The sequence below is a fragment of the Nylanderia fulva genome, unplaced genomic scaffold (assembly GCF_048542155.1).
Source record: "Nylanderia fulva isolate GAGA-0341 unplaced genomic scaffold, ASM4854215v1 Scaffold36, whole genome shotgun sequence".
Taxonomy (NCBI): Eukaryota; Metazoa; Arthropoda; class Insecta; order Hymenoptera; family Formicidae; genus Nylanderia; species Nylanderia fulva.
In genome coordinates this window covers 1,187,494-1,215,292 of record NW_028190433.1, presented here as the reverse complement: position 1 = coordinate 1,215,292, position 27,799 = coordinate 1,187,494, and the positions used below count along the sequence as shown (strand labels likewise).

Here is a 27,799-nt window from a genome sequence, read left to right as displayed (position 1 = left end):
TTTAGTATATATTTTTATTTTTCACACTGCGCAAATATTTATTTAAGAATGACAAATATATATACACGGTCATAAAATGGAAAAACAGATTATTTGCAAGATTGCATCGATATTTCTTTCCTTTAAAATTCTACAGTAACTTTCTTAAATAATATTTTGTGTTATGTCTTCATAAGGCAATTGTGAAAAATTTAATTCTTTCGACACATCAGATTAATTTTCATGTCACGTTAGATTTGTAAAAATTTAAAATACTCGAGCAAAATACTTTTAAACATATACTTGAAGTTAATCAAACATCTCTAGTAAATCACTTTTATACTGTTTTATACTGTTACTGATTTATTGATTAATTCTGTCATTGTATAATGAGTGTCTCATTATCGATAATTAACATTACTCGTTCATTAATCGTACTATTATCTAATCGTGCATTTTCTCAGAGATAATGACCCTTGAAAGGAAAAATCACTTCTTGCGATGTGTTTATCGTCTTGTTTTATGCCCGTGCATTCATTCATTTTGGGAATAGACTCGAATTTATAATAGACTTGACGCGAATTTTCATTACTGCGGAAGCAAAATCATCGCTGTCATTATGAAATACATTTCAACGAATCGTTCGACTTGCAGAATATTTTAGAATTCCCGGATCTTATTTTAAACAGTTTGAATATTTAATCAATTTTTTAGATAATACTTGGAGAAAAATAATCATCCACTGAAATTTTTTTTATATTTAATATATTGTAATTCTTATTTTTTTTTAATTCGCCATTAAATAAAAAATTATTTAAAAGTAATAGAAACACAAATGTCTACTGTATGTTAATTTATGTAAATGCTTGTAACATCACACCGAGACTTGATTCGCCAAAACTCTTCAATTTTGCACGTTGAGATCTGCGGAAACTTTGTAATTGCCTCGCTATTACGGCAATCATTAATTTTCCACGTTTATTCACCACTATCTTCAATTGAAAGAGCGTTTGGTGGTATTTAAAGAGAGGCATCCTGTGTATTATAAATTATAAATTATTCTAAATCGACCTCTTTCTATTTACAACCAATGACAATTGATGTAGCGTCCGTATTTTAATAACTTCCAATATTTGATTAACCAAGGTGTCTAGTGAAAATCTGGAGAACCGGGCATTGTCAGGGAATTTTATAAATTTGAAATAGACAGGGAAGAGAGAGAGAGAGAGAGAGAGAGAGAGAGAGAGAGTCAGGAAATTTTACTATTTATCTGGATTTTTTCACATTATTTTATATTAGTCTCAATAATTTGAATATTTTTATTACATAAATATAAACTTTTCCTTGACTTCCAGCCCGCTAATTTTCTGTGTTAAAATTCGATTCATCTACAGCGTGTTCGTTAATTTATATTTTCATCGTCGTGTTATTTTATTTCAATGTATATTTGATCGAGACAAAACTAAAAAATTTAATGTAACATAAATAAAAAAGGTAATTATTTAAATAGTTTATAGTGACATGTTTGTTTCAATTATCGTACATAATGCACATTGTATAATTGATTTAAATTTTTGTTTTTTTAACTTCCGAACTTTTTCATTGTTAACAAAAATATCTCGAGGATTTCATGATTTAACATTTAATTGATTTATCGTATAAATATACGCAAATTATATATTTGGAAAAAATAATAGTAAAAAGTCAGCAAAAAAAAAATGTATTTCTGGTCTTGGAAAATCTGAAAAAATCGTGAAATTTTTTTCATTGAGTCTGCTGGACACCCTGCGTTTATATAAATTATATACATGTATACACATTGCGAATTAACGCGTTTCAAAAATTCGCATTCGCGCATGTCAAATTCAATTTTAGAAATAAAGGGTTCAATTAGATCGCCGAGTGGCGGGTCGCCGATTCAGCGGCCTTTCCTCGCATCCGGCCAAGTTCCAAGCTGTCGAACTGCAGAAACGAGCCTGTCGACTCGGCGAAATTGTAAATTGCGAGCCAGCAGCAATTCAATTTCGACGATTGCTCGCGGCGTCTGCTCGAATCGCGGCCACGTCATACACATATCTGTGCATATACGTATATGCATATGCATATATATAACTATCTATAGACGTATATATATATAGATATATATGCGTAATGCACGTAGCACACACGCGGCGAAACAATAATTGGCGAGTTTGGAGGAACAATTCGAGTGATTCCCCGACGCGGTGTCTGTCGCATTTTGTTGATTATCGAGAGGAGTCGCGAAAAACGAATCCGCGATATGCGATCGCGTTCTTTTCCTCCGCTGGAATGCATCCGCTTAATGCACAAGTCAACCAACACGCGAGCATACATATTTTTCGATCGCAGAATACGTGATCCTGCAACGAATTTTTATCGTCAGACAGAATTGTGTATGTTATATGCATTCTCTCGCTTCGTGATTCTATAAGAATTTATAAAATAACAGTATTGTATCTCTTGAGAGAGAGAGAGAGAGAGAGAGAGAGAGATCTCGCGAGATTTTAATAAAAACACGTAATTAATTTTGTTATTATCTTTTTTATTTTAAATACAAAAATTATATAACATTCCTCGTAGATATATTTGCCTCTCTCTTTATCTTGAAACTATTTTTAGTAATCTTTTTTTTTCGCTTGTAACGAATAAAGTTTTTTTATTTTTGGAAAAAATTCTAACTTAAAATTAGAGCAGCATAAAGAAATCTTAAAATATGAAATTTAAGCTACATTTTTTTGTGAATTAAGTACAAGTAGATAATCAAAACTCTCTCTCTCTCTCTCTCTCTCTCTCTCTCTTCTTATGATATCTTCTCAAAAATGTTTTTACGTCTCAGAATTAAATAAAAAACTCGTTTTCAACTCTACGTTTCGTAAGGCAGTATTGTGAATCAGCAATGCATTTATATAAACAATCATAAACCGGTTTGAGAAAATTATGACCTATGATTAGAGCAAGTTTTTTTTAATGATATAAATACCGGTGAGGTATTTTACAGACTTTATTTAATCAGCCAGCCGTCTTTATCTGGAGTTGATTCAGTTGTGCCATAAATGTGACTTAAGTTCTACTGTGCATCATTCTTTCATTTCTGAAATAATTCCGGCACATCTAGCACGTTTGTCTTTCCGTTATCGAAAAATAACGGTGAAATCGCAGAAAGAAATACCGAGAGAGAAAGAGAGAGAAAGATAATATCTTAGGCTTTCCGGCCACGTGAATAGCTTGATAAGTGCGGCATAATTTTTTTACTCACATTCCCCTCTCATTGCACCGTCATCGAGTAAATTTCTTGGAACTTTGGATTTTCGCGTTTTTTTTAGCGCGATATATTATTTTTTAATTGATACAAGAAACACACACTGACTCGCTTAATCAGTCTCCAGGGTGTCTAGCGATCAGGGAAATCTGGGAAACCGGACATTGTCAGGAATTTTATAAATCTAGAATTGTCAGGAAAATTCTACTATTTATCTGGGTTTCTCACATTATTCTACCTTTGTCTGAATAATTTGAAATTTTTTATTACAATAAATCTAAACTTTTCCTTGACTCCCAGCACGCTAATTTTCTGTGTTGTTAAAAATTAATTCATCTACAGTATTCGTTCATTTATATTTTCATTGTCGTGTTCTTTTATTTCAATGTATTATATATTTCAAAATATATTATAACATTGCTCAAAAATTATAATATTGCTCAAGAACATCATTTCAATTCATTTTTTTATTAAAAATTAATACATTAATTTTATTAAAAATGTTTTATTTAAAAGTTTTGTTATGATATTAGATACCATTAAATATATATTAAAATATATGTATTATATTTTGTTAAAATATATTAAAAATAAAATTTGATATAATATAAATAAAAAAGGTGAGCATTTAAATAGTTTATAGTGACACGTTTGTTTCAATTATCGTACATATAAATGCAGATTGTAATTGATTTAAATTTTTGTTTTTCTTTAACTTTCCAACCTTTTCATTGTTAACAAAAATATACCAAGGATTTCATGATTTAACATTTAATTGATTTATCATATAGGTATATGCAAATTATACATTTGGAAAAATAACACTAAAAAGTCTAAATAGTATCTACTAAAAAATAATACTAAAAATAATATACTAAAAGGGAAAAAATTAATTTCTGGTCTTGGAAAATCTGACAAAGTCAGGAAATTTTTTTCGTTGCATCTGCTGGACACCCTGAAATTTGAAACTTTGAATTTTCGCGTCTTTTAGCGCGATATATTATTTTTTAATTGATACAACAAGCACACACTGACTCGCTTAATCAGTTTCGCTGGTGTTCGGTTTGCATTTTCTCTCCGAAATTCTTAAAAAAAAAAAAAAAAAAAAAAACTAAGGCACTTTCAAATTGCTCGAAGTCGCAAGAAGGAATCTCCAGATGGTGTGGAAAAACCGCCGGGGAGTAAATTCGTCTGGAGTAATTCCGCTCCGGTATCAAGTCGGCCGCCTCTGCCTCTGCCGCCGGAGTATTATTAGCGCGCTCGTAAATAGCGGTTCCGGAAGTAGTGACATTAAAGATTGCGGTCGCTTCCGTAGCGAGAGCCCGGCCGTGTAGTACAACCGGATCTGCCACCTATATCTGTGTGTATCCGCGTTGACCTTTGTCGAACAATATGGTAGGAATGGCCGTTGCGGGCTGAATGGCCGTTATTTAACGGAGTTACATCGTGTAGTAAACAAGCCGCACACACGTTACACACACTCGAACGTTCGGGGATTTCTTTTCTCCAAGTTGCAATGCCCGAAAATGTACGTGGTATTCTCGCGCGCCGTCGAATTCGCCGAAATAAACGAAAAAAAGGACACGTTTGCGGCGTATTTTGCGCAGAATATATATATATATATATTTTTTTTTTTTTTTTTTTTTTACGGGTAACGATTTTTTTTCAACATTTTTTTGAATATTTTAAATTTTATGCGTAAAAGGGTGGAAATAAATTTAGGAGGGGATATAAAAATATGTATAATATATACTTTTATTTCGAATATATATTTATTTCGAAAATCTGATTATTGTGTGAAAGAAAGAATCGAGAGATATTAGTTTTTACTTTAGGCAAGTTCTGTCGCATAATGTTGTGCAGAATAAAATTAGGCTCTTATAAATAAGTCGATCATGAAATCGATTTGTTATTTTTAATTCATGTGCGTTAAGCCGCGAAGGTCTTCAGTGAGGTAAATAACTCCATAATTAAGTCTACTAATCCATTTAAATCTTCTCTAAGAAAAAAATTACACACAACTTTATGTCTAAAAAATTACACTTATATCAGATGCATTGTATTTTAATATATTAAGCACTATAATTAAAAATTCGATAAGTATTAAAGAAAAGTCAAAATTAAAATCTTATTGAAGAAAAAAATACTCTTTTTGTTTTCTCATTTTTGCATCTTATAAAACTATAAATCTTGCTGTAAAAAGCGCATTTTAATTTTGTTACTGGACTTGTGTGTAACATATATATATATATATATATATAGTTATACAATTTTGTTACATTATTACAATGAAATAGTAACTTCATTGTTTTTATGCAAGGAAACTAGAATTTTCTCGAAAATATCAATTCTTTTTTATGTTAAATCTTCAAACCGTGAAATCTATTATAAATGATATCATAATAATAATAACTAAAAATAAAAGACTATTAATAATAAACGATAATATAAAATTGAAAAATTAATTATAATGTATAAAAAGAAACATATATAATTTTTCAAATATGCATATGTAATATATCATCGCAATATAATAAAATATATGAATATCACGGAATGTAATATATATTATTTCTCCGTTTTTAGGCAATAATGCGACGCACTTTCCATCGCGAGCGACGACTAAAATTAGGCCCTTATAAATAAGTTTATCACATAAAATCGATTTGTTATTTTTTAATCCGTGTGCGGTAGCCCGCGAAGGTCCTTGTCGGGATATTTTCCGCACGACGCTATTTTCACCGTGCGTTTAACACATCGTGCAGGATTGCTATACGGTTCTCTGGAAAACTACGAAAAACCAAGAAAAGTCCATGAATAAATAAAAATGACCAGAGAAATACCGAGAAAAATCAGGGAAACCGAAGAGCGTTTCTAGAATTTTTCATTCCGATAATCGCGGGAACAAGAATCGATTAATCGATTTATCGACATGTACAATATATTTAAATATTGTGCAAATCTTTATCATGCAAAGAAAGTAATCTATATTTTATTTTACATATTAACATTTTTTTTGATATTATATTTGATTTTATATATTATATTAAAAATATAGCAGACAAAAATAAATCTCTTTCTTTGAAGAGAAAATCTTTCCGACAAATATGTTTCCATATCTTTTTGACAATTCTGAGCGCTTTTCTACATGTGACACTTGCGATAATCAGACAGCAACAAGTCGTGAATCTTATCGCGCATTATCGTTAAACAGGGTGTAATCAATTTAGTCGTTTATATAATGGGAGAATGTTGTTTCACGATGTCTCCCGATAATCTTTAATTATCCTCATTGGCAAGTTATAGCAAATTTACGCGTGTTCGATATATCGGGAGCATCTGCATACTCTCCGTAAGTATGGATTCCGCATATAGTGTCGCTCTTGTGGGTTGCGTGTGTGTGTATTTGCATCTGTATTGATATATATATATATATATATATGTATATAATATATACATGTATATGTATGCGTTCATATGCTACTGAAGCGCACGTCGTTCGATCGAGCGGAATATTACGTTAATCCCAGTTTCGAATATTCCGTCTATTTCGCGTTAAATGGCGAACTAGTGGTGCTAACTCACTGCCGCGATAGTTGAAAGATGTCGATATCGATTTCGGCGGATTTACAATTCTACAGATTACGATATTTGCGTTGAAATATCAGAAAATCACGATGAGATCGTATTACATCATATTCATATCGTGCAAGGCATGCCATATTTTGTAGTCAAATTTAAATATAATTGTGCTATAGCTTTTTCATTATTGTTCATATCACACAAAAATTGATTTAAACTTTCCTTTTGCAAAAAAAGATTGTCATTATTACTGGTATCAAAATTACTGGTATCAAAATTATTGGTATCAAAATTTATCAATTCTTTATTAGTAACAAATTGCTTATCAAAATTATCACTTGGATGATGTCTACATATGTGTACTGTATAAGTGCTGACTGTTTTGAAAATTTTATTAGTAGAACAAGCTGGATATCCGCAATAAATCCAAATTTTACTTTGTCTTATATGTTTATATAAATGTTTATTAAAATTTAATCTATCGTTAAAATGAGCATTGCAATTTCTTTCTTTACAACAATAAGTTATGCATGTTTGTTTTTTATCTGTTGAATGCTGTCTAAAAATATGTTTCTTAAAATTGAGATATTTATTAAATTGTTGGCCTGTATGAAGTTAGCCCCCCATTTTTCGAATTTTAAAATTTTAAAGGTTGTTCCAGGTTGTTCTAGACTTGTTCTAAATTGTTCCAAAAGATCAAATTTAAAAAATAAAAATTTTCGCGAAAAATGGAAAAAAAAACGATTTTTTGACCTGGCCCCCCATTTTTCGAAAATCGAACTTTTAAAGGTTGTTCCAGATTGTTCTAGTTGTTCTAAACATTGTTCCAAAGTGATAATTCCCTAAACAAAATATTTCACGAGATATAATAAAAAAATAGTTTCGTGCGCTAAAACAGTATTTTTACGTTTTCGGCTATAGTTATTATCTCTTAAACACCAAACTGTATATTTTAGCTAAAAACGAACAGAACAACCTGGAACAACTCTCAATTTTGCTAGAATATAATTTTAAAGAGTACTTTACTCTTGGAAATAAACATATTTTTGTTGTTTTTTCGTGTTTTTCGACCGATAACGACGTGACAGCGATCCCAAACTATAGAACAATTACGTACTGGCATAGAACAACTTGGAACAACTCTCAGTTTTGCTGAAACATTATTTTAAAGAGTACTTTACTCTTGGAAATAAACACATTTTTCTTGTTTTTTTGTGTTTTTCGACCGATAACGTCGCGACAGCGGTCCCAAACTATAGAACAATTACGTACTGGCATAGAACAACTTGGAGCAACTCTCAGTTTTGCTGGAACATTATTTTAAAGAGTACTTTACTCTTGGAAATAAATACAAGAGTAAAGTACCCTTTAAAATAATGTTCTAGCAAAACTGAGAGTTGTTCCAAGTTGTTCTATGCCAGTACGTAATTGTTCTATAGTTTGGGATCGCTGTCACGTCGTTATCGGTCGAAAAACACGAAAAAACAACAAAAATATGTTTATTTCCAAGAGTAAAGTACTCTTTAAAATTATGTTCTAGCAAAATTGAGAGTTGTTCCAGGTTGTTCTGTTCGTTTTTAGCTAAAATATACAGTTTGGTGTTTAAGAGATAATAACTATAGCCGAAAACGTAAAAATACTGTTTTAGCGCACGAAACTATTTTTTTATTATATCTCGTGAAATATTTTGTTTAGGGAATTATCACTTTGGAACAATGTTTAGAACAACTAGAACAATCTGGAACAACCTTTAAAAGTTCGATTTTCGAAAAATGGGGGGCCAGGTCAAAAAATCGTTTTTTTCCATTTTTCGCGAAAATTTTTATTTTTTAAATTTGATCTTTTGGAACAATTTAGAACAAGTCTAGAACAACCTGGAACAACCTTTAAAATTTTAAAATTCGAAAAATGGGGGGCTAACTTCATACAGGCAAATTGTTGCCTACAATTTTTGAACAGACAAATTATTTTTAAATACGGCATGTCTTTATGAAGAATTTGGTGCTTATTGTACAAAAGTATAAATGAAAATACACAGTTGCACATTTAACATTTGAACATTATTAATCAAAAAATTGTATATCAAAGGAAGGAAAAAATTGGATTTAAGAAGGAAATTTTAGATATATTCCAAAAGTAATAACACTGTAACATTTAATACATAGAATTATTAAAAACGAAAATAAAACTATCAAATATAAATATTTTATATATAGTATATGTTCATTAACTCAGAAAATAATTATGTGTTGTGTTTTTATATTCTCTTTTATATAGTCATTATTTTGTATTGAATTATATTCAAGATATCTAAAAATTATTCAATTTTTTTGTATAAATTATTAATGATTTAGTAATATGTTTTAGTTACGAAAAAATAATACATTTACAATTATATTGAATTTAACTAATTACAAAACATTGAATATAAAAATATAAAAGCATATGCACATAAAATGTTTTATATATGAGTTGATATTGTGTGTGTGTATTATAATAATATTTGTCATATTTAGTGTCAAAATTCAATAAAAAAAAATCGATGAATTTTTTGCAATTTTTGCAATATAGATCTCAAAATAATTAAATAAATAAACTATCGAGCTTACCTTTTTTTTAAATTGAAACTTTTGAACAATAATAATATAATACAGATTATTTTTTTCCTTCAGTCTTGTAGAAATGATATTGCAACGTATCATGTTCACATGCGCACCTATATATAACATCATAAATATATATCATTAATTATATACATATAATATTTTAGGATATACCTAATAACACTTGAGAAGGGCCCGTACCCTAAGGCCGAAACGTGTACAGAAACAATTTTTTATCGACAAGTCAGGTCGAACTATTAATAAACAAAACACTATGATTTTAGGTTACGTTAATTGTACAAAAAATAGCTGATCTAAACAATGCGATGGAATTAACGCGATTGCGACTAGATAAAAATTATACTAGTATGTAATATTTTTAGATTACATTTTTTGTTTCTATAGCCATGTATATATACTGTGTAAGAATTTAGCACATGCCATATAAAACATTTTTTCACATGCCATATGAAACATTTTTTCACAATATTTGTGCGCGAAATGAATGAATATCAAACAAGGAATCGCGAGTATATACATAAAAGACTTAAATTTAATATAAATATAAATATATTAAATAATTTCACTATTAAAGTCTATGTAAAAAAGACCTACTATTTTTCCCTTTGCTGATTAACCTATTGTACGTGTTTCGAAGAAAATTAATAAAATATTATAGTTACCTTTCTTGTAGATTGTAGAAAGTTGAAACGTAGAAGGCAAGTAGACAAAAATGGATCTCTTCCTTTTCTTGTGCGGAGAGACACTCTAATACGCACTCGTAATATACACTCGTAAGACGTACTTGATATACGCATCACTGTTGATCAGTTAATAAGAACAGTAACATGTCGCGACGTGATTTCCAAAAAGCGGGAAATGCGACAACAGCGCTCCCCACTTCCACCTATGATCGCGTAATATAGCGCGCATAGCATACGGATATACCACACGATCTAGAATATTACGGTTGTATTTCATAATATTACAAAAATTTCGATAATTACATAAAATATTTAAAATATTACATTATTTTGTAAGTTTCCATGTAAAACAAGATATATTTACACAATAAAAGACAAATATACATAATTTTTGTGGAATTACATAATTTCTGTAAAATTACATGATTTTTTATATTTACCAGACTAGTCATGTAATTTTTACATCTATTATTTGTGTAAATTTACTGAATTTTTTTACAGTGCATTTCGTTTCAATTCAATCGATATTCCCTGACGAATTTCTATAGTCGAGTTTTTTCCCTTCAACGAGAATATAGAATATGGAAATTATTATTTTTTGTCATAATTTTTCGATTTTTGATATTAAATATGCCGATATATTCAAATTAAAATTCTGCTGAAACGTTTACGTAATAAGGAGAAATTTAAATAAGACACACCTTGTTAATCCACTCGACTCTTCCAAAGCTTAGTTTACGAAATCATTCATTTTTAATTCGCGCATAACTCCAAAAATACAGATGACTCGATGGTTTGATATTAAGATTTTTATCTTTCTATTTAATATAACTAGCTTCATCGCGTCACCTTTTTATCATAAAATGAAGAAACCAAGAGTTCACGTCGGGCCGTAATAATTACGTACGAGTATACATATCGATGCATATATATATATATAAAATTTATATTTTTATCCAATTTTATTCACGGCTTACATCGCCGTATTGCACCCCACACGACTCATGTAAGAATACTTATGATACTTTGAACTATCGAAGTATCGATATTTTACCTTCGATATATTAGCCAACGCACTCATTAACCAGCACTTTATAAACCATACCTTTTTGGACACACGCATACACACGCGCGCGTGTTTGCAGGAAGCTCGTTTTTTTTCCTCGTTGCAAGATCGCGACACCGGATCTATAAATATTCACCACATATAATGTTACACACTCTCCGAATAAAAGCCGCCCAATTATTCGACGTATGCGTGGCGAACAATCGCCGCGCTAACGATCAACAAATATGTGTATATACCGGGCTTTCCTCTACTATTCGCGATGGTCGATAAACAGAGATAAGCCGATAAAAAGCGTTGCGAGCTCCTCTCTCTCTCTTCGGGTCCATGTGTGCGTTTAAAAATAGAGCTCATTGAATCGCTGAAACCCCTGTCGCTGATTGCGCAATCACGCGCGATCGCTGAAAACACGCGGTCGTTAATCGCGCCTTAATCGCTTTTATATAGACGGGATCGCGTAAACACCGAAACGCGTGCGTGACTTCGTATAAGAGTATAATTCCACGGGCGCGTATCATATCCAAAAATATGAAATATACAGAGTGTTCGAAAATCAGCGAGAGAGATAGAAGCGTATAATAGCTGTTTTTTTTTCTTTTTCTTTTTTTTTTTTTTTTTTAATAAATATATCAGAGGAATATTTTTATACTTATTAACACAGCAGTATATTATCGAGAACGCCATTATTCTTTATTTCTTCCGATATCGTATAGCAATTAAAATTTTCTTGATAAAAGCCACTTTGTATCAAATGGATAAAACGCCATTTTTTTACAACTTTAAAGTTTAGTTTATGTGAAAAATATTTTATGCATATTTAGTTGGAAAACTATTAGCATATTTATTTTAAAAATAATTGTTTTTTATAAAGAGAAAAAGGGGGAATATGATGCAAATTTTGCAAAATATAACGCTATGCCTCTTATGTAGTTATCACAAGTTTTAAAGATACGGCTCGAGTTTTTTACTCTAAATTTTACCAATATTATACTTTAGTCCACATATAAGATAACAATTAATTAAATTATAAGGAGAAAAATAGACTTGCTTTTCCCATCTTGCACGACGAAACTAAATTTTATTCATCGTACTATAAAAATGATAATATAAACGTACAGTTTGCAAATATGCGGAAATTATATAATACCACACACACACACACACACACACAACAAACAAACAAGTCAAGAACAGACATAAATACCGTACAATAATCAGCTATTTTTAAAACCAAAGGAACGATGAAGAAAGCTAAGAAACTCGCAGCAGAAACTAGTCGGACTAGAATTATTATTATTATATATGATTGTATATTCAAGCGAGATTCAGTCCACAGTAGTATCGAAGCACCTCGTATGATTATTCGTCAAATTTTACGCGATTTTTCTGGTAGATGCAAAAAATTGATTTTTAATTGATCGAAGAATATATTGAAAATAAGATCGCGTTATCGGATACCTGATATAGATATGGGAGAAATATTGAATATGTTCTCCTCTCTTTATTGTGTTAAATACTTGATATATCTGAAAATATAATCGATAATGTTAATTCAAGTGCAATAATCCTTAAATGTCATGCTTCAAGAGTCAACTTGGAACGTCACATTGGAATCCAATAAATTCCCCAATTTCAATCGTAAGCTCCCTTCAAAATCGGCTGGGGAAAATTCATGTATAAATCTTACGAAGGTGTTGGAGGGTTAGTCATTTAGTTGAAAATAATTGGCGAAAAGCGTCACACAAAAGTTTCACCTTCCGAAGGCTTCTGTGACGCATTGTGCTCGAACGTGACGTTCTAGGGGGTTAATTGTAATTTACCCTTCTTACGTACGTAAAAGGAGGGAAAAGGGTGGATCGGTTGGTTCCGAGCCGCGGCAAAAACCGGTCACTTTTATCGGCACCTCACCTTTACTTCGGACGCAACATTTTATTCCTCGGGAGCGTCCCTCTTTAATAACTAAAATTGCTTCCCTACGTCAGTGGTGTTATATAGCCATTTATTTTTAATCGGTGCTCATTCAGTCGCGCCTGAACAATGTACCTAACGGCGTTGGCATTCAGTACGGGAAATAATGTCACGATTGTGCGCCAAAGGCCTCGTCGACAGGACTTTTACAGCCGCGCGCAACTTTTCACGTGCATTGTGCGCCTGTATATATCGACGATGGTAGAATATATTCCTGGGAGGGGGTGAGGGTTGAAGGAAGAGAAAAGGGGTACGCGAACGCATCGGCGATTTATTTAAACAATTATTTCTAGAGAAAATCCCGACCGAATTGATCCCTCGACATCCCTTACTGGATTATTACATATGTACATTAAAATATAAATCGCGGAAGAATTTTCATTGGAATCAATTGTTAATTTCATAATTTTTATATATACGATATATAACTATATGTATGTATATATTTTTCATCGAAGAAAGGAAAAATGTTATTTAAAAAGATTTCGAATTTTTAACTCTATTCCTGGCTTTGTGACTTCAATTCGTAACTTACAGTTTAATTGGTTCACCCATACACAGAGAGAATTTTCTTTTAGAATTTACCCTGAAAATCATGGTAACCTAATATAATATTATATTGTATAAAGAATTTTATAAGAGTTTCTCTAATTAATGTTTACCACAATAAAAATATTAATATATCTATCTATCTATCACAATAAGATATAAAATATGTTTGATTCATTTTACTATGTATATATATATATATATATATATATATATATTATTTTTTATTGTGGTAAATATTAATCAGAGAAACTCTTCCAATATCATATTGTCCCACGATTACCATGATTTTCTAGGTATAAATTCTAAGAGAAAATTCTCTCGGTGTACATATATTTATTTCCTTTTACATTTTAATTTTCCAAAGAACGGACAGTAAATATTAGATCTATTTAAATAGACACGTCATGCTAGACAGGAATGCGAAAGGATTAAACTGCAATTATGTAGATTGCCTCTTCAAGAGTACTTTAGTGTTATAGGAACTTAAGAGAGATTTAGCGTATGCTTATAAGGACTGATCGATTAATTATTATTCAAAAGGGAAGAAAGACTGTACTCGTATAAATTTAGTTTAGATCAAAAGACTATAATTTTAGTCATTCGATAGCAGTGTTCGAGTGTGGCGTTGAAATGTGTCAATTCGCATTTCCAGCGACTGGATTGAACGTATCGGGAAATACCACTGAATGATTCTCTCCCTTGCTCGTATTCCATGATTAGCTAATAATTATGGACAATTAATATAGGAATAATTGTACGCGGAAAACAGGATCTGCTCACTTACAAAATATCACGTAATAACACAATTGAATTAAATGCTTTCGCGATTATTTTTGATACGGGGAAGTTCAAATGAATATTAGCTCAATTTTCTAACGAAGTAATATGTATCGTGATTATTCTTGATACGGGGAAGTTCAAATGAATATTAGCTCAATTTTCCAACGAAGTAATATGTATTAAAGCAGAAAATGTTCCATATTACATAATCACATTTTCAGTCTACATATAAATTCTTTAGTGTATTGATTTTCTCATCACTGATTATTATTTATGCTTGATCATTTTAATTTACCTATCAACGCAGCAATTGTAATGCTGCAATTACTCGTAATTTTTTTCATATTTAATGCGCACTATATTTGCTATGCGCGTACATACACGCATGTATATGTATATGTGGGTACATACGTAATGAAAATATTCACCGAATTGCTTGTATAATATATCGCGCTGCTTATTCGAAACGTTCACGCCAAAGTAAGAATGTTTGAATATTTTATTACGTACGATCCTCTTAAACGGAACAAAATTACGGAGCTCCGTTTAGGGGATGCCTTGATCTCTGGTGTTTCGTTAAATTTATTATGCGATTTATTTCCAGACGGTGGGACTTAATTCTTCATTTCTCGTAGATGTCTTTATCATAATTTTGAATTTGTATACGTGTATCATACATAACGAGAGCTAATTTACATTAATTGCTTTTCGCACCATGACTTGCATATATTTTTTTTAAATATCGTATTCGAATAATTTATTGCATAACTTTGTAATTACATCAATGCAGCCTGCATCTTTTTTTAGCTTTTTTATCCAATTTAGCTTATACAAGCAACTAATGATATATCATTCAACGTAGCATGGTATCAAAAAATAAGTAGCTTAAATATATCAGTGACTTAATTCTTGGATACATTTCAGCTTTTGAATATTTTTGAAAAGTACCGACAGATAAATCTGAAACATCTCGACATCATTAGTTGCTTGTATAAGCTAAATTGGATAAAAAAAGCTAAAAAAAGATGCAGGCTGCATTGATGTAATTACAAAGTTATGCAATAAATTATTCGAATACGATATTTAAAAAAAATATATGCAAGTCATGATGCGAAAAGCAATTAATGTAAATTAGCTCTCGTTATATATGATATCCCGTATAATTTGCATTGATTCATTCATCATGTCCGATGCATACAATACGATGTAAGTGTTGAGCGCATCATTCGTATATAACTCATCAACAAGAAGTGAGAAATTAAATTAATAGTAATCACACGCGCGTACTGTCACAACACTGCAGAAAACCGCGAATAGACAAACCGCACCCGCAAATGTCGATAATGCGGTCACTAACATATTCTCTTGACTGCGAGTAAAATCGCTAAATGCCGAATACCAATGAAAAAAGTCTGATACTTTTTTATCTCATCATGTATACATTTTTCATCCAACAATAATGTGGATTTTTTGCACGAAGATGATTCTTATGAAATTTAGAATTAATTTTGCTTTAATAAAAAACAATATGAATATTGGTGTTTGTGGAAAAAATGTTAAAAATTATAAATTTCTTTTTTATTTCTCTTTTTTATATAGTCTTCCATAATTAACGTTTTCCTGATAATATTCAAAATAATTCAGGATATATATAAGTAAGTATTTCGTGGATTGAAATATTAAATTTAATTCGGTTTTCACTTTTTGCATTTTTTATTGATCCTATTTGTCTCCATTGAACTCTTAAAGTTATCAACTATTTATTAGATAGTAATCTCTTTAAATTATTATAGATTATAAATTATATTAATTATTATAAATGATAGATTGCACTGTGCAAGCTCTATAATATTAATATTCAATTATTATCAACGTGCATCAAAGACATTTGCGTGTCAAATGAATCAGAATTATTTTCACAAATGCTCATATTATTCATATTATTCACATTATAGTGTGCACACAGTGGCTTGATATTATAAAGTATAATTCTCTAAGCATCTTTAATTCTCTATAAACATAATTTTTTATATTTTCAATCGTAATATATTTCTACAAAATCGTTTACAAATATTATCTTTCAACTTACTTAAAACAATTTAGCAACACAGAAAAAAAGGAATCCTTGATTCAAGTATATTTTTATTCTTGAACGCTATTTGATTGATTTAAGCATAGAATGCTCTTTGTAATCACAAATTTTCATTTGCCTTAATAATAAATAAGTTTGTGTAAAGTATATTTTATCCTTATGATATATTCTTGTTTTAAAAATCGTATATGGTAAATACAAACTTATTGTTAGTCACATTTGAACTAAGAATTATTATATTTATTTGAAAGTATCGCTTATATCCGATGCACACTTGTCACTTGTCCTTGCAATATTTATAAGTAAATTTCAGCTTCAACCAAGAATATTTTGCACTTTGTTTTAAGGATAAATTATCCTTTATCCAAAATTATTTATATTTGGTGCTATTATAAGGATAAAATATACTTGAATCAAGGCATATTTGCATTCTCTCAAGGATACTGTTTTTTCTGTGAAGGAATATCGTAAATGTAGCGCGGAATATATATCGTTATTGAGCAAGGCTAACGAAGGCGGGTTAGCACGTGTGGTGTTTTACATGAATTGCGTAAGTACTTAGCGATTTGCATATTCTGCATTCGCGAACGGGCTAATTCAATCGGCACTCGCCCACAGAAAAAAAGGTATCTTTAAAAGAATGCAAATATGCCTTGATTCAAGTATATTTTATACTTAAAATAGCACCAAGAAGAAATCATCTTGCATAAAGGATAAATTATCCTTAAAACAATAGTGCAAAATATTCTTAATTGAAACTGAAATTTATTTCAGTTTAAAGATAAAGTTGCGGTCCTTCAACGCTAAATATGCTTATAACAATATAATTTTTTCTTCAATGAAGTTTTTATTTATTTACTTTAAAGAAATTAAGGTTTATTCTAATGCGGTATTTTTTTTTATATTAAGACTAATATATTATTACATTTAACCGATTAGAATAATTAAATAATTCATATTTTCAATAAAATTATATTATTAAATAATTTAATAACAAATACAATTACAATTAATAAAATACAATTACAATTAATAAAATACAATTACAATAAAATTTATATAATTGCAATTTACTAGTAGTATAAGCTGTAGCTTTAATACATTCTGCTTGTTGTCTTTTATCTTGATTTCTTGAAGCTAACAGTACATCTCGTCTGTACTTTGATATTATAGTCCATTTTCCTTCTACTTTATTCCATGGTTCATGTACATTTTTCAGCCAATTTAAGGCTGTTTTTACTTCATTTGAGGGTTCAATTTGAACATCTGCATACAAGAAGTAATGTATTAAGAAACTAATTTACCATAACATAAAGCTATCTCAACAATGACGTTAACCTAAATCACACTGACCGTTAAAAAATTTAATAGAAGATACAAATTACATATATAACCTGAAGAAATTAATTACAAGTAAACAAAATATGACAAACATAAATATGTAATAGCAATATGAAGCAAATAAAAACCTTTTTCTGTGGCAGATAAATTATGAGTATTTTTTTTAGATGCATGAACTCTAGGAAGGAGATTTTTCTTCCTCATCCATTCTTTCAAATTTTTAGTTCTATCAAAAAGTTTTCCTCTTGCAAGACATTGATTTGTCCCTTCTTCTTTTGGAGCAATATAATAAACATTCTAAAATATATAAATTAATAAAGTAATTGAAAGATTTATATGAAAGATTAACATATGGAAGTGAAACTGAGCACTGTATCTCTTCATTTGTAAATAAAGTTAAAATCTTGTCTTTCAATATAATTAACTCAGGTTTTTTGGGACTATAAACAGAAATTTAAAAAATAAAATTAATTTGAATAAGCCTTTTAAAGTTTTTCAACTTACAAATAAAGTTTTTCTTTTTAATCAGAAATTTCTAATCAGAAGCAACACAAACTTTATTAGTACATAAATAAGCAAGAAATAATTTTGTAAAAATGTCTATAATAAAAAAAACTTACTGAGTAAAACGGAAAAGCAGCCATTTAACAATAATGTCTACAAGAGCTGTTCGATCTTCTTCTTCCAAACACTTATTTTTTTCGTAAATTTGAAGGACAGCCTTACCCTCTAAAGACTGCTCAAGAAGTTTCTTTAAATCCTGTTAATAGCAATAATAAAGTTGCTTAAAATGTTCTAAACAATAGTAATTATAGTAATTTTACACAATAGTAACAATAGTAATTTTTAAAAATCTGCACTTTTGATGTAAGGATTTGATAAAATTATAAACTTGACCTTCAAAATTGAATTGAAATTAAATGTACCAAAGTCAGTAAAAAATAATTGTTAAATAATTAATTTATAAATATATATAAAACAAAAATAATCAACTTTACAATATTTTGATTATTACTTTGATAATGTGGATGTATAGAAAAGCCGAAACCTCAAGATGAAAGTGATGTGATTCAGTTAAGTAAACAATAAAGCTAAAGTAAATATCTAATACTTACTAAATTCATTAATTCATTACAGGCACTAAAAGTAGAGATTCTTGTTTCAGCAAGCATGTTTGGATTAACAGTTTTCTTTTTCTTAACTGAAGTTGGATAATCTGTGTTAACTTCATTCTGTCTTTTTTTTGTTTGGACTTTATTTAAATTTTGGGCATCGAGTGATTTTGAATCTGATAATTCCATATCCTAATAAAATCAAAGAAAATAATATAATATAATATAATATAAAGAAATATAATATAAAATAATATAAATAATATAATTTATAAATAAAATAGACTAAGCTTTTTTAAACTAAAAAAATTAGAAAAATGTATATATGTTTATCCACTTTAATACTTTCATTAGTATAATAATATCTTGTTTCAATTCAAATATGTCAACACTATAGAATATTCAACATTACATTTCAAAAATAAGCATGATCTCATAAATTTTATTAATAGTATAATACTTACATCATTATCTGAATAGTCAGAAACACTGTCAGACTCTGTAGAATAATTTGAACATTCTGCCTGATTTATTTGTTTTGACTCAATTTGTCTTTTTATTTCAGTGCTATTTACATTATGGACTGAAAATTTTGTTCCTTTATAAGAGTTTAAAACCATTTTCTGTAAGAAAAAAAACCATTTATTATTTAATCATCATCATGTACACAACCAACATACGTACAATTAATCATCATACGTACACAATTAACATACGTACAATTAATCATCATACGTACAATCAACATACGTACACATTAATTTCTATTATAAATAAAATAAAATTAATAAATCTAAACAAATTTTATCATTTGTTTTAAATTTCAAAATCAAAACGTTAATTAAATAACTATTATACACAATGAATGTTAACCAACACTACGTTTTGAGAAATGTATAAATAAGAAAATATCTTACCTGAAGTTCGACTTTATTAGTATTTTTTTTCCATTCAACATATTTTTTCCAAAATTTTAATTGAATTCCTAAAGGAAAATCCTTCAATATCTCTTTTACATCATTCTCATTAATTCGTAAAAAAACATCAACATCTATTGCTTTATCTGAAATAAAATTTTAGATTATTTTACAAAAAAAGCTATTTTTTAAGAAGTTTAGTAACATTTATAAATAAACATTAGATTTATTCTTATATCCATATATTCTTTCATAATAATTGTAGCTAAAAGTCTAATACATTTTTTAATTTTGTTCGCGATCATTAACCTTCGCTTGGCGGTGGTCAAATCATTTGAAACACAAAATCTGAATCTTTGCAGTAATAAAAGACAACGTCGAACTAATATTTTTGCAGTCAATATAAACACAGTGACAAAATAAAATATAAAAATTCATACAGATCACGGAGACTTGATCATCATGGCTGCTGCCTGAAGGTTATATACAGGGTGTCCCATTTAACTTGAGACAACTAAATGTTTCGAAAAATAAGCATTGTACGAAAAAATGTCCCAAATAAACTTTTAACATTATCAAGGGGGACGTCTGCCTGTGTAAAAATTAACCCACCCCCACCGCCCCTTAGGGGTGGGGCGGGTGTCAACTTTGAAATTTTAAATGGAAACCCCCATTTTTTATTGCAGATTCGGATTCCTTGGAAAAAAATACGTAAGTTTTGTCCGAGACATTTTTTCGAATCGCGATAGATGTAATCAGTAAAAATTAGTTTTTGCCATTTTCTCTCACCATCGGGGTGCTTTTATTTCGGTGAGTCCCCTCGCCTCTCACCATCGGGGCGCTTTATTTCGGTGAGTCCCCTCGCCTCTCACCATCGGGGTGCTTTATTTCGGTGAGTTCCCTCGCCTTACTTATTATTGAGGCAAATACAAATTTCGAATTGCAAAAAGCATTTTATGCTTAAATCAATCAAATAGCGTTCAAGAATAAAAATATACTTGAATCAAGGATTCCTTTTTTTCTGTGCCGATATCGGCGACCGCAAGTGTGTTTGCGAATTCGATCGATATACGTTTAAAATATCAACGCGTGACTGACTCGACGTCGAACCTACTTAACTTTTATACTTGGGATGTGTCAGAATCAGATTGATTATTTGTCGATTATTCGAAAAGCAATATGTGAACGATATAAAAATGTTTTACACGAGAAATTGTTCCGAATATAATCTTTTATCATCTATCGTTCTAGTTTCTCGTTTTATAAAAATATATGAATTTGACAGCTCTTCGTTTTATTTAATACTCTGTATCTAACATTATTCGATATTTGAAGTAATCATTTTTTATACGAGTTAATTGTGTTAAATGAAATAATAAATAACACAATTCTGTTCTCGTTTTGTGTAAAAATAAATCGTGACAATACAAAGAGATATTTTTGCATTGATGTACAGTGGTCCAGAATTATAAAAATTATATACCGACTTTTAATCGAGGAAACCTCGTGATGTACGAGGAAAATATGAAGGAGGATATTTCTGTTATATTCCGTAATATTTTATAATTATTTATAAGTATGGGTTAAGGAAAGTATAAATCATAAACGCTATTTTCAGAAAATCATTCATAGGGTGTATCGAAATTTTTCAAGAGAAACATTTTATAAGTCTTTAATTCATTATGACTATAGGACTATGATGACGACATTATAACTATCACTATATAATTAAATTAAGAATCCCTCCCTTTAATAAAAATAAAAAAAAACTTTTAATAATTTAATTTTCTGTTTTCAATTATTACGAAATATATATATAAAATACTTACTTTTATCATAACCATGTAACAATAATATTCTACAAGCTGCTATGTGTAATAATGTAAAACAAAATACATGATAAATTTAATGTTCTTACTCTTTACAGCTATTCGTTTTTATCTTTATCTCACAATTAATCGTATAAGTACATATACGATAAAAAATAGAATAAGAGGAAGAGGGAAAGATATTATTAATACAATTATTTGAGAAAATTACACAAAATTATATACATCAAAAATATCAGTTCTGCAGACACACCCTATATTTTGAAATATATAGTTGAGGAAAATATTCCGTGCTTTTTCTCTATAAAATTGTCTCGTGCTTAGAAGCAGCCCCTATTCAGGCGTTTTCTATCTCCGACACGAACGCAACGCACGATTCGGTGTGAAGGCAGCTTAAGGGTGCCGGCAAAGGGTGGCGCGCTAATATCGGGGCGCGGTGGTACTGCGGCCTGGGAGCCGCTCTCTCTCTCTCCCTCTTTCTTTCTCTCGTTCTCGCTCTAACCAGCTCTCTCTATCTATCTTCCCTTCTCTCACCCTATCTCTCCACGTCGGCATCTATCGACCCACCCCCGGCAACGGTGGAGCTTCCACCGCCCCGGAAAGCTTCCGCGCGTACACGTCCGTCGATTCGGGCTTTTCCCTTCGCCCGTGTACGTCGAAGAAGAAGGGTGTCGATCGTCGTCGTCGTCGTGCCTCTTCACAGGGCGGAGCAGCCCTTACGCGAGGAGGGCGTCGTGGAATCCACCGGAAGAACAACTTGACTAGAGGGTTAAAATAATGAAATATAATATCGCGCTGCTTAACATCATGCTCGAGTAAATTCGAAATTTTTACGAACGAGAAATTAGGATTACGCAATAATTAAAGTATTGCGGAATGTAAAATAGAAAAAAAAAATTGTTTACCACACTGCGTTATGCGAATATGTATATATTACAAAAAATTGTAAAATTGTGTAGGAAAAAAATGGTTCGCAACGATGTAATAAATCCTACGTTATGGCGCAACATGCAGCAACGTGACATAATTCGTTATGTCAAATCGACTGCATTTAAAAAAGAAAGTTTTTAAATTGTTCTATACATATATATATATATATATATATATATGTATGTATGTATGTATGTATGTATGTATGTATGTATGTATGTATGTATGTATGTATGTATGTATGTATGTATGTATGTATGTATGTATGTATGTATGTATGTATAATTTATTCATTTGGTTACTAGTTTTTATTTTCACATATTTGAATTTTATCAGAGTTAAATCTGAATAATTAAATCTAAAAATTAAATCGCGAACATTTGGATATTTGTACGTCTATTAAATATACTCGAGATAAAAATATGAAACTGTTCTACATAGATTTACATAAATATTTTTTTAGATCGAATTCCCGCCACTGGCGCATTAATATTCGACACATATAAAAATTATTTTTTCACGTTGTATAGTTTTGCATAGTTTTCGCATTTTCGTAGAATTATTTTGAAAGAAGCTAAGAGAGAAAAGAATATACCATTGTAGGATTAATTCTAGTTACTTAAGTCATTTTCTCTCTTCTACGCGTGTTTCCGATCCGTTGTGTCCTTGGTACGTGCGTGTATGTGTGTGTGTGTGTGTGTGTGTGTGTGTGATAATCGTACAAGATATCATCTCTCGAATACTATGCTCGAACTTGTCGAGCAAGGAGAATGGATACTTTGGTATACTACGATCATTCCTAGCAACCTGTTTTTAGAAGGAAAACAAGGCAATGAAGATAAGAAGGATAAAAAGAGATGTCTCTTAAATTAATCATCTTAAATGCCATGTCCGTCTGAACCTCTCACCTGTACATTTTTTGAATATGTGGCGTAATTTACAATTCATATCGTCTATTTTAAACATTTTTTGTACACTTATTCGTTTCTTTTTACATCAATCTGTAAAGATGTCATTGAAAGAGAACCTTGAGAAATTATAAATTTAAATTTTATGATATCAAAGATTGCAAGGATATTGATTGGTATAGTACGCTTTTATGCGAATCTTAAAAGATTTATCGTTGATTGAAACCGTAAAATGTAAAACGGCACAAATCCATTACTTGACAAATCCATTACTTTGGGTATGAATTATTGATATCATTGTATCTACGTACAAATTAATTAAGTGGATGTAAATTTTATTAAAGACAATTTTATCATTGATATAATCGGAGAAATTTTTATCTAAGTATAGATGAGATTAGATTTATATATCGAAGAGAGAAACTTTGTCATCTTGAAACCTTGATTCGGAGATTGGTTTGGGTATCGCGATCTTTATCGAACTTGCGATTTTTAAAGATATGAAAATGAAAAAAAAAAAAAAAAAAAAAAAAAAAGTGAAATCGTAATGCATTTGTCATCCGATCGGAATTTCGATAAGCGGAGTCAGCGTACTCTTTCGCGAAGGGAATGTAATTCCATAGGGGGTTGAGTTCCTCCCTCTTCTCTCTCTCTCTTTCTCAGTTGAACGAGAGAATTCTAGTTCTATTGTAGTTACATCATTGAAGGAATACCGGAAGAGAGCCTGGGTTGCGTGTCGGTTCTCATTCATTCATTAACCCGCTCATCGCTCGCTTCTGCTCCTGGCTTTTCCTTTTTGCGTCAAGAGTCGATTTGAATCGCGAGACTTGGCGAAATCGCTGCCAACAACGTCCCATGTCTCGACACAATTAGAGAATGTCAGCGCAAACTAATATTAACCCGTATTAGTATTCGAGCTACGAATACGCATCGCTGAACATTAAAATGGAATCTGTCGATCATTTTTCGACAAGTTTTTGTTTCTTTCTTCATTCTAAAAATATTTAAGCATCAGTATTTTAAAGAAAGAACAATTTGACGGTAAAATTAATTAAGCTAATATCTAATTTATGTATACTCTTTATTATTCATTACTCTTCATTAATTTGTTGTGAATTGAAAATTAATCATTTCTCTAACATTTAGATATCGTATTTTTATCATACGATATAAAATAGAAATATAAACAACTGAGTAGAATATATTTTAAAAACTTAACATGTATTGTATGATAAGTTTTATGGAAAAATACTCGGCGGTTATATATAAGTATGAGTCATTCAATTAATTATGCACCTTAATTAACTGCATTGTGAATTGTATACGCTAACGCAAGAAGCGAGAAGATTAGCGCGCGATGCAGTTATCATGATGTAATCATCGTTGACATTGATCGGTGATAGAGCCGTAACTTGGCGAAGATACAGACTTCAAAGAGAGTCTTAAGCGCCTAAGCAAACAAGCACGACAAACGCACTGTTCCCGTATCGTATAATCGTGCTGTTGTTGCAGTTTCGAACAATAACTGACAGGGATTTAAGCGAGTCGGGACTCTACGAAATTGGCGAACGCATTTTAGATTTTTCTTGAAAAAATTAACAAAATTCACATATTTTCATAGACCTCTTGAAAACAAAGGTTTGATATACACTGAAAAAAATATTTATGTAAAATTACATGATTAAGCTAGGTTTTTTCTGACCCAGCATAATCATGCAATATTGATATCTACTTACATGGAAGATTACAGATCATATATAATTTCATATGAAATATATTCTTAAATATTTTCAAGATTAAAAATATTTCACTGGAACATGTAATTACACATAGGAAATGTTAGGAATGTATAAATGCTATAAAATAATGTTATAAATAAAATAGATATATACTTATAAAATAAAATTCTAATTAAGTAAAAATGGTAAATTTAAAATTACATATGATTTGTGCATAAAAAAAATAATTTTGCCTATATTTTACATGCATTTTTACATTAATATGTATTTTCACTTTAAAACAAATGGAAAAAAAAATTACAGTGATAAGCAAATAATTTTTCCAGTTCTGAGCTAGTAATTTCCATGTAAAAGTACATGGATTTTTTTCAGTGTATATCAAACTAAACATAACGACCGGAAAGTAATTTGAAAAATAGATTGAGCCCGGTCTTTTGTAAAAACGATACGAAATTATATCCAAAACAGAATTTTCTAATTATTTCACACCGTGTATCATTTTTTTTTACTTCATTTAAAAATAATATATCTAAAATCTAATCGCGGGATATTTTCAATTCGTCCGATCCGTCCGGGAAAATAATCAACAAGTAAAAGAAAATTCCGTGGATTTCTACCAACAAACTTACAATTACTTCTCACTGTTTTTACGCGGGGTTGTTTTTTTTTCTTCCCTTTTCTCGTGGCGCAAAGTCACTTTCAATCGAAGCGAAGGGTGTCCCGTGCATTTTTTCGATTGATGACACACGCCCGTCTTTTTTATCGATAAAGGCGTACCCCTGTATGCCCGGTGGCCTTTTTGCATCCTCATTAAGGCGGAGAAAGGCGTGCTTGTGGGCGCGCGAAGCGTCTTTTCTTGGCGACGCGCATAAAAAGCTCTCTCGCACCCAGGTTGTCCCTCGCGTGCACGAAGATCGATTCAGGTTACGCGAGCTTTGCACGCCCAACATTATTACACAGCTAGAAAGTAACAAACACACTCCCCCTCCTCTTTTATCTAAATGAAATCGAGAGCAATTCTCAGAAATATATGCTACCTGGAAATCTGTAATCCTCCACGATCGCTTATAATTAATGAGAGATCTACTTCGACGAAGTTGGAAACAATTTCGTGGAAAACTATATCGATTAAAATATATTCGTAATATAAATATTTCACCTGAACAAATAATGTGGTGATTAAATTCAGATTTAAAAAGTTACAAAGTTACAAAGAATGGAAATTGAAGGGTTGAGTTACAAGGATGAGCTGAATTTATAATTTGTGAGGTCCACTCCTTCACTTCGTATTTAAAGTAGATCTTTCGAATTATTGATTTACCTCGTTCTTTTTTTATCGAATCTTGCGACTTTGAAGAATCCCACTTGATCTTTAAATGCACAATCGTGATTTTTTTGAAGTTTTAATTTTTTTTATAAATGAAAATATAAATTTTCTGAATCATCTATAATGTTTTATTCGAAAGCTTGCATGCGTATCTTATGAGTCAGAAAGGATTAAACACACTCATATTTCTCTCTGAACTGTGTCCAAGCTTTTTGGCAACCGCACTTTTTGGCAACAGCAGCAATTTTCAAGGAATTTTTAATTTATTTATTACTAGCCGGAAATGAGTAACTTAATTATGTATTACGTTATTACATTAATATGTTCAAAACAATTTCTTCATTTCTCCAATATTATTCTATATTGCTTGTCAAAAATATATCCAATATAAATATATATTATCATTAATTTAAGGAGATCTTTATTTTATCAATTAATGCAATCTTGAATGTATTTTACTTCTCATGATTCGTCTTGTATACAATAACATCTTTTACATAGTAATTTTAATCAAGAGATCAACGATAAGGTGAAGGCCTTGAATAACTAATAAATTCCTAGAGCATTATTAGCGCACAATACAGAGAAAATATAAAATATTAGGAATAGGAATTATTTCAAAATAACAAAGTCGATATACAAATTTCTGATATACAAATCCAAATTCGAGTATAAAGAGAGCTCTTACTAATTCTTTATGCAAATATATCCGAATTTGTATTTTTATATTAGTCTTTTTGATTTGATTTTATTTTACAATTATTTCTATTATCCTAATATTTAATTTTCATTCCATATTTTCTCTATTGTACTTATACAAATCCTGCCCAATAGAGGAATATTAAATAAATAAATATTAAATATTAGGAATAGGAATTATTTTAAAATAATAAAATTGAAAAAACTGATATACGAATAAAAAGCTCTTATATACTAGTTTATTAAACCCTTATAAGTTCTTTATATTCGAATGTATATTTTTATATCAGAATCCTTTGCATTTTCTTATTGAAAAATAATATTCTTATTCTCAATATGACATATTTATCCCTTATCTTTTCCCTAATTGTGCGCAGGGCCTAAGAAGGCT

General features: G+C 30.2%; 2 protein-coding genes across 7 annotated transcripts in view; one reads left to right on the top strand and one right to left on the bottom strand.

The window, feature by feature from the left end:
* Positions 1–27,799, top strand: part of Galphaq (G protein alpha q subunit) — a 46,432-nt gene that overhangs the window by 5,158 nt on the left and 13,475 nt on the right. The gene's annotated exons all lie outside the window — the stretch shown is intronic.
* Positions 17,701–20,115, bottom strand: LOC114941889 (uncharacterized). Its single transcript, XM_085485364.1, has 6 exons — positions 19,977–20,115; positions 19,524–19,682; positions 19,063–19,251; positions 18,568–18,707; positions 18,076–18,244; positions 17,701–17,872 (listed from the first exon to the last, which is right to left on the bottom strand). Exons 2-5 carry the CDS (start codon positions 19,677–19,679, stop codon positions 18,160–18,162), a joined length of 570 nt encoding a protein of 189 aa, XP_085341490.1. The 5' UTR covers positions 19,680–19,682; positions 19,977–20,115; the 3' UTR covers positions 17,701–17,872; positions 18,076–18,159.